Here is a 9,235-nt window from a genome sequence, read left to right on the forward strand (position 1 = left end):
ACTGTTCAAATGATTAAAAATTTACCTAACCACCAATTTATGTAACTTTACACATAGAAAGAGCGTGCTTATGGTAAATTGGCCACGGAAAGATATTTAAATAATACTTGGAGAATATGCAGGTAGTAATAAAATGATAATATACTGAAAGTTTCAGATCCCCGACACAATTGATTTTCGAGAACAAGCAAAATATGTAAAAAACAAAAAAAAAATTTGTATCTGAAATGACTCAACCGATTTATATACATTTTTAATATGTTTTGGTGGCTGATAATAGACCGTATCAACAAATTAAGAACTATGTAGTTTCATGAGATCGTCTTACAAAAAAAATTTTTCTATAAATTTGATTTTTTCACCGTGATACAATTTTGGTATAACTTTCAATCTTTTTCTTAAAGTATTACACATTACCCCACAATGTTATGATATTCACTTTTGAGAATTTTTTTGTAAAATTACACTGTTTTAAAATTATTCCAAAGGTTGGTACAAGACGGCATCTCTTTGTTATAAATTTAGATTAATTTCTAGATGTTAATCATTGTTTTTACTTGCCTCAAAAATCATGTATTTTGTTTATGTAAGGCCCTTAGGGAGCTTCGGCTTCAGGGCCTGAAAAAAAATTGAATAATAATAATAAGAATGATTAATCGGTTCAGTCAATCTTGTGAAATTTTTTATTTTTTTTATTTTTGATATTTCTCGAATACCAATTGTGTTAGAGATGAGGACGTTGAGGATCTTATTATATTATTAGTACTTACATATCTACTAAGAATAATTTAAATATGTTTCCAGGGCCAATTGACCATGTTTATACCTCTAGGACCTTCGTTAGAAAGTTATTCGGCTCCGAAAATATGTAAGAAATCGCTATTCAAAAAAAATTGAAATCAAAGTCATTTAATTGCCACCATAACCATGACAAACCATACATCGGATCCATAATTACCAGGGTTTCAATTAGTGTTTTGGCAGTAGTTTCTTGAATTAATGTAGTTGAAACGACAGTTGACTGCTAACATGCTATCAAATATTTCTTCTTCCTAGTCGAACCATTTGAGACGGCCATTCAACCGAACCTTCTTCAGACACAAAATAGTTTTTTAATGTTTCCCTCACAGCTATAGCCTCGTTCGTTGCATTACCCGCCACATTTCGAATTTCTTATAATGCTGGAATGTCACCTTCTACATGATGAAGTTGAGTTCCGAGGGCATCATTCCGTAGAAAATTATGTAGGCAGCATGTTGCCAATACGACATTGTCCACGTGTTCCGGTTTCATTTTTATCCGTCTTTGATATATCCTAAATTTTTGTGATAAGATTCCGAATGCATTTTCGGATATTCTTCGTGCGCGGGACAATCTGTAATTGAAGATCCTTTTAGCTTCGTCATCTTTGAGTTGAGACCCTGGATACGGACGCATAATATTTTTTTTTAATGGAAATGCCTCGTCACCCACAATTACGTGAGGTACTGGCACATTAGTGCCGGGCAGAGGCTTAGCAGGTGGTACATTTAATCTGCCATCATCTATTGCTTTTCCAAAAGCGCAGTTGGCAAAAATCCCCCCATCACTGTTTTTACCGTATGCACCGACATCAATTGCAATAAATCGGTAGTCGGCATCCACAAGTGCCATCAGCACAATACTGAAAGTCTTCTTGTAATTGAAGAATACGGAACCACTGTTAACGGGCGACTCTATCACAATATGCTTTCCGTCCATGGCACCGATACAGTTTGGGAAATTCCATTTTTCCGAAAATACGTTTTTAATAGATTTCCACGTTTCCAAGGTCGGTACAGGTAGAACTATTGAAGACAGCAGCCTCCAGATCACTTCACAAGTCTCGTGTATAATTGAACGAACTGTAGTATGTCCCATGTGATAGCTGAATGCTATAGTTCTGAATGAGTCACCTGGCGTTAGAAATCCGAAAAAAAGGACAACAATAAAAAATAGTATTGCATAAAGTGTATTAGTTTAATTTTGACATTGATTCAAAAATTTATTCAGCTGAAGACTGTAAACTGGCATGGCGTAGATTACGAGATGCTTTCAGAAAGGCTAAAAAAGTTCCCCCTCAAAAAGTGGAGCAGCAGCCTCGAAGAAACGGCCATGGAGATTTGAACACCAAATGGCATTTCTCGCTCCATACCTATGTGTGCATGTGTAGCCTAGCGTATGTAAATAAACAGTCCATACGACCTTACGTCGAATAGCAGAAACAAACTAAATAGTCGAGTGAAACGATACAGCTCAAATTTGTCCCTGAGCAAAACAAGTGTGACGATGCTTCTTCGGCTTAAATTCCGTGATTCTTGCCACAATTTGTTAACATTTGAATAATTGAGATGAATGTGCATATTCGGATTGGGTGAAGAGGCCAAACAGAATATTCGCAAAATTATGACGAAAGGTATCTGATTTATTTTGAAATTACGGAATATGTATAACTTTCGGAGCGCAACACGCACTGTGGGAGCTTACAATGGCTCGAGATAGAAAGAAAACAAGCATTCACGCCTCATTCATTCAAACACGTAAAATAAAAATGTCCCTGCATGGAGGTTACGTTCCAGAGATGACAGGGAAACTGGTAATTGATTTTACTCAGATTCACTATCAAGAAGCTCAAAATGAAAATCATGGGACATAAAAAGAAATTTTTGGTAAATCTATCAGGTGCTATTCAAGCTTCGCAGAAACATCGAATGTGGCACAGTACGCCTACGATTCGATGTCGGGTTAACTTAGCTCGTAGTCCTTTTGTTGATTGTGGGTGGCTCAGCATCTCCGGAGATGATTTCCTGGATTTTGGCGGCAGGTCCCCGGCAATGAGTCGTCGCTGAATTTCACCGGGATGCAACTCCTGATTTTCAATGGCCCACAGGCTCCGAGATGAAGTTGGCGAAGTCGATGATTCGTAACAATCAACGAAGTTTTTTGAACGAAACGGATTTTGTCCTAGTTATGTGAAATTGGAAATTGAATCTGAGTTAGTATGTGAGTGTCCGAGACGACCTCACGTCGTGACGTCCTCTAGCAGAGAGAGAGAGATTCGTCCGTCGTTTGCCGGAACGTCTGGTCAAGATCGTTCCAAAAATACTGTTTACTTTTGCCTTTGTGATTTACGTATTCCTTTGCTAGGGCGCGTATTTTTGAATATATATATGTGGACCCACGTATCGTTGCACAAGGTTTCGTATTTTGATACAATAGAAAAAGACAACGACAGCTGTAAGAAGAAAAGAAATTTGAAAAATAAAAGACCATTTATAAAAGAACGAAATTGACAGCAACATAGAAATAATAATTAATTCGACAGTGTTGGACAGGTTACCAAACGGATCACTCGATGCATGGTCTTGAGGCGACCAGTCACAGGCCGAGGTGCCAGGGGCCCCGTCAGCTGCCGGCAGGTGTGGATAAACTATCTCTCTCGCACTTGTAACTACAAGTGAGACGCTTTTGTCGCACTTATTTAAAATCTTTATTCACGTCAGGGGGTTGTTAAAAACCGTTCAAATCGTCTGGCAATTGACATGTATTTTTTAAATTGTTTATTGAATATGCCATAAAAATTTTAGGATGTCTAAAGTATATTTTTTGGGTATATTAATTGAATAAAATCCAGGGGGGGGAGGGGTCAGGTCATACTTCAAAATTCAAAAACTAGTCTGGGATTATAATTTATATATTATACAGCTACTAAAGCAATAGATGAAGAAATTTCAACTAGCCCAAAAGATATTTTTTGGGTTTATTTTTTTGCAAATCTAATAGGTTGCGCAATGGCGAAATAACCGCAAGTCTTCTATCAGACCCACCATTCCAGATGCACCCATAGTATTAGTGTTGTATTTTTATTATTTTAACGTGGGCAAAACACCTCCTTTAAATTTGTCATCTGCTCTTCGACTAAGAGATGAAGTAGGTAGCGACAAAAATCGAGACAGTTGGAGATCTGGAAATAGGAATGGGTCACAGCGTCGAGGTTATAAAGTCAGTAAAATAGATAGGGAGACGGATTATACGAGAAGACAAAACAGCGGATATCGTCGCGATGAGAGATACATGTCAAATCGAGATCAAGAAACACATCAGAATTGGAGAGGTCGAAGTAATGAGTCAGAATATGAAGAGCGTGATAATAATGGTAGGGGCTTAAATAGTCGAAATGAAAATCAGTCTAATTATACTATCAAATGCCGGACACACGCCGTCTCCTTCCCAATTACAGTAATCATGCGTCACAAACTCAGTCGTATTATTCTATCACCGGTCATTTAAGGGGGGGGGGGGAGGTCAGGGTTTCAGCGTAAAAAAAAAACACTTTTTTTGTGAATTTTTTTTAAAAGTATGGATATCGATTGAGAAAATATATTCAGACTTTTTTTACATTATTAAGTATACTTTTAACAATATTCTGTAATTATTTCATGCGGAAATATTGAAAAACAAGCCGGTGACAGAGCTTGCCTCAGAACGTCTTAGAAAAAAAAAAAATTTGCGGTGTTCATTATATCTCGGTCGGAAATTATCTGAAATCAAAAACCATTAAAATTTAGTCAAAGTATCATTGAATCCTCCCCCCAACGTTCTATGATTATTTTTTTTTCATTTAAAAATTATTGGTGGCCATCTCAAATGTAAACTGCTATTTTACACAGACAATTTTAACTAAACGTTGGGGGGAGGTATTTTATATGTAGAAAATGTGTACCAAGTTTGAAATGAATCGGTCAAGTAGTTTTTAAATGGCAGTGAACACGGATTTTGAAAAAATAGTTTTGCGAAAAAATCACAAGCGCACGATCGAACGTGCAACGACAAACTGACGCTCGTCTCTCGTTTTAAAATATTGTACAATGTATAGTATACATACAAATATAAAATATGTCTTTACGGCTTCACTTATCTCTCTTTACTAAATAAAATATTCTCGAAACAGGATAATGGACCAGAACGATAGAAATCAATAAGCGGTATACCTGCTGTCAGAGCTGTAGTGTTAAAGAGCAGGAGACTAACTAGACAATAACTTCAAGAGTTTTGCTCAGATCGACTTAAAATTTTGGGAATATATTCTTCAAATGTTTAGCAATAAGATAAGACAAAAAAAATCGATTTTTCGAAAGTCCAAACCTTCTCCCCCCTTAAACTAGAACTGGGCATGCTTCAACGAGGTCCCGTTGCGTGCCATGCATTTTTCGATTTTGTAGAGGACCTATCAAGATATAGGTCCTCTACTATGGAAACAATTCACCAGGGGGACAGGAGCGAGATAAAGTAGAGTCAACCCCGCGGGTAAAAATCCAAACTGGCGATCGCACAATATTCGCGTTGACGAACATGGAAAGCCAGATCACCTGTTAGTCAGAAACAATTTATAATGAGCTTAAACGAGGGACAACATTTCAAGAACTACCAGTTAATAATACTTTTATTGTACCAGCTATCGGGAAGAAATGCACTCACGTAAAGAAGCAAGAATTCATGTACTTCGTGATAGGAAAGGAGCGGTTTTCGTACACCTTTTTAATAATACCATATTTGCCAACGGAGTGTATTCTGGGATACGATTGGCTTAGAAAAAATGGATGGTTATAAATTTCGATGAGTGTACCGTGACCGTGAATGGAACGCGGATAAAGTCAGAGGATGTATTGTTCCAGCGACAGTGTTCTGAGAAGGCTGAGTCGCGTAATGAGGGGACCAGTACGTACTTGCTTATAGTTCAAAGTGAAATACAAAACGAAATAGCGAATACTGTCAAATCAGCGGAGAAAAATGAGTCAGTTGAAGGCAAAAGTGTCTTAAAGTTGCTAATTGAGGACGTTGCCTAGCGAGCTCGCGCGGGAACTTTGGCTTCCCGCGCGACTCAAACCACGCGGCCAAGGGGAAGGGTGGGCGGGACTTAAGTCTATGCCCTTCGCGTGCTATGGCCCCCCACTTTGCATTCCGTTGGGCCGCTTGTACTTGAACGTTCTGAAGTTCAGACGGTCGAGGAATATAACTGGAAGCCCGTATGAATTTAGCATGGTTGATGAGATTAGGATATGTTTATCCAAGGAGAGGTTGGCACGTATACATATTATTTCAAATATTTATTGATTATGCAAATAATAATAAGTTACAGAAATCGTCGAATAATCTTCGAGTTTTCAAGAGATCTATAGATAACTCGTTGCAGTAAAGTGAAAAATATTACAAAGGAAATTACCCGAAACAGCAGTTAGCTAATTCATGACTAAATACTATAGTCCAGTAAAATGTGTCGATAGTGAGAAATTTTTTGCGTAGAATCTGCATTTTTGACTGACGCTAGGTGATTGGATATGAAAAGTAACCCCAATGAAATTTTGTTCCTCAACCCGCCCTTACCGCCCGAAAAAAGGGTCGAAAACTTGAACGAAAAACGTTTCAAATAAAAGTTGTTCAGGATAATAAAATACATACTAAGAGAATATCTTGAAAGTCAACACTCGGTCACCGCCGACTCGACACCACTCACGTTCTTCGTCTGTTTCTCGCTGGTTGGCCATCCCACATTTGATTTTAAACTGCAAAAGGCCGAAAAATAATTGCATCGACGACGACGACGATTATATTTTCGTTTTATGTATGGGACATTCTCTGTCAAATCGTCCATGAATAATAATCTGAGTTTTTGATTCCATCGAAATTTTTATGGGTGATCACACCTAATGTGATGAGCTTTAAGGACTTTTTTCAATTTTCGACCTTTTGCAGTTTAAAATTAAATATGGGATGGCCAGCCTGCGAAAAACAGACGAAGAACGTGAGTGGTGACGTGGATTTTTCCCGCTCCTCGGTCACTCGGAGAAAATGACCGAGAACTTACCGCGTGCACAATAAATCGGCGTCCACGATGTACCCTGGACATGAAACAATATAGCGAAATTTGTTGGGCGCCTGGCGTGATCAACACGCCTCGAAATCGGTAATGCGAAATACCGCGACCATATACTCGATAGCTCAGTACCGCGGAGAGGGGAGGGGTAATTTTTGGGTAGAGAGAGATACGTCACACGTACGCCAACACGTTATTTCACCAAGCAATAATGAAATTAGATAATATATTTCCAGCCAGCCATAATACAAAAAAAATGGAAGAAAAGAGAGAACAAAAAAAAGTTGAATAAATCTAGAAGACCTCTACGGCCTACGTGCGCTAGTCGCTGTCTTAATCATAACCGCTAATTTACAAATACCAAAAACAAAATAGGACCCGACACGCTGCCCGCGATCGTACTCTACAGAATGGCGCTAATCGCCAACTTAATAATAAACTCCTCGACGGAAACGGAACCGACTTCTCGGCCGACGCTGTCCGCGATTGGTAATAAGTCAAACAAAAAAAAAACAAAAAGAAATAAAATTGCTTATGCCTACGGGCGCTGATCGCCAACTTATTACTAACTGATAATACCAAAGTCCAAATGGAAAAGAGGTTCGTCGCGTCACCCGCGACTATCCTCTACAAAAGAAGACTCTTATTGACACGCACCCGAACTCAACTTTCTCCGCGACGTCGGGACGCGTTTCGCGAATTCGAACGCTCCCCTTTCGACGACTCGCGACCTACACGAGAAAGGATAATTTATCGTACTGATTTGACGTGACCCCGTGCAACGGAATTTGGTTGCACTCAAATTACAGTAGTCTTGCCGCGACTCAAACACGGGACTCTACTCGACCTTCTCGGTCACTCAACCGTGGCTCCACGTGAGGACGCACAACTCAGGCTACGGTCACCAAGCAGATTTATCGGCTAAAGAATTTCGAGTACTTTCGTTAACGCAAATCCTCAATGGCTGTCCGTTCCTCGGCAAGCCTTTATTTATTATCTCTTGAAATTCTCTCGCAAGACTATTAGCAGCGTTTACCTCTCCACATCCAGGATACGAAGTAGCCAACTCCCTCGTGATCCTTGGCGGCCATCATGTTCGCAATACAACCTGACTCTTCCGCACAACTCACAAAACCCTTAATCATCAAACGCCACAAGACCTCCCTAATCCGTCGCCAGAACTAGAGTGACCTCAGATGGCTGATCGGCCGCAACGCCGATCTCGTCACGCTAATCCTTCGTGACGTCATCACCCTAAGAATGCGCATCAATCGATCTGTCATTGATTTCGGGGATTGCGCAACTTGACGCGCACCTGTCGTCGCTACGCGGCGCAGAACTTGGGGCTAGATCGCGATGTCGTCTTCCGCGCAGATCTACGGGGTCCTGGGGTTGGCCGGGGTGGTGCTCCCTCGTCGCTAGCTGGTCTCTCGCGGTTGCCTCGGTTGGGCGAAGGCGCGGTGAGCGGGGAGGCTGCGGCGCGCCGGCCGCCAGCGGGAATCGCTTCCGCCTTGGATTCCCGCGCTGCAGGGATCTGCGTTGTCTCCCCCTCCGCAGCCTCGGTATCCTTCCCGCGAGATCTCCGCGGTGTTGCCCTGCCTCGAAATATCTTTGGCGTCGGAGTTGGTCGCTGGCTGGTAGCCGGTGTACTCAAAAAAAAAATAAAAACAAAAGCCTGCAATATCTTGTTCGTAATTCGCTATTTCGTCCCTGTCGAAGCCCGGGTGCGTGACTCCAGTTCTGGAGTTCTCTATGATTATTTCGCGGCCCGATTTCCGAAACCCTTATTCCTGGATTCCGCCCAGGGTTCAGGGAGCACCCTGTAATGGGCAGGCCTAACGGAAATGCCACGTTACACAAGATATCCGCCTCTTGTATATCATGGCGAAACAACGGTAACGCTATCTGTCGGTTAATGGCGGCAACTCGAGGACGTTGTTTTCATACCCGTAAACATATGATTCACATTTAAATCACGGCACGTTTTAAATTATTGTTTTATTTAGTGCAATACGAAATTAAAAGTGATATTATGAGCCACACTATCATCAAATGTGGATTTCAGAATATCCATGCAGAATTCTTTCGCGGAAAATTTGTCGAAAGGTAAGTAAATGCACGAAACATATGAGATATTCTTTCAAATTCATTTTAATTTTTACTACGTATTTATTTTTAGGATTATCGTATTACTAACATTACAATGATCAATTAATTAAACATTTATAGGGTATAAACTATTCCAAAGCCATCATGTTCAGGAGGTCGTTGAAATTCATGATGAAGCTAGTGGAGAACGAATCGTCTGTGGGAAAGTAATACCACAGGCGAAAGTACATAATC

At 40.3% G+C, this 9,235-nt stretch overlaps 1 protein-coding gene across 1 annotated transcript; it reads right to left on the bottom strand.

Moving 5' to 3' along the window:
* Positions 1-1,173: 1,173 nt before the first annotated feature.
* Positions 1,174-7,986, bottom strand: LOC124214308 (uncharacterized). Its single transcript, XM_046616558.1, has 2 exons — positions 7,929-7,986; positions 1,174-1,934 (listed from the first exon to the last, which is right to left on the bottom strand). Exons 1-2 carry the CDS (start codon positions 7,984-7,986, stop codon positions 1,174-1,176), a joined length of 819 nt encoding a protein of 272 aa, XP_046472514.1.
* Between the last annotated feature and the right edge of the window lie 1,249 nt (positions 7,987-9,235).

This window comes from Neodiprion pinetum, chromosome 3, assembly GCF_021155775.2.
Source record: "Neodiprion pinetum isolate iyNeoPine1 chromosome 3, iyNeoPine1.2, whole genome shotgun sequence".
NCBI lineage: Eukaryota > Metazoa > Arthropoda > Insecta > Hymenoptera > Diprionidae > Neodiprion > Neodiprion pinetum.

What these genes read in the sequence shown, in the direction of transcription:
- LOC124214308 (XM_046616558.1), bottom strand. Translation starts at nt 7,986, where the DNA reads ATGATGGCCGCCAAGGATCACGAGGGAGTTGGCTACTTCGTATCCTGG. An exon ending in CGTATCCTGGATGTGGAGAG is followed by an intron (nt 1,935 to 7,928) that starts GTAAACGCTGCT and finishes TTCTAACGCCAG; the next exon opens with GTGACTCATTCAGAACTATA.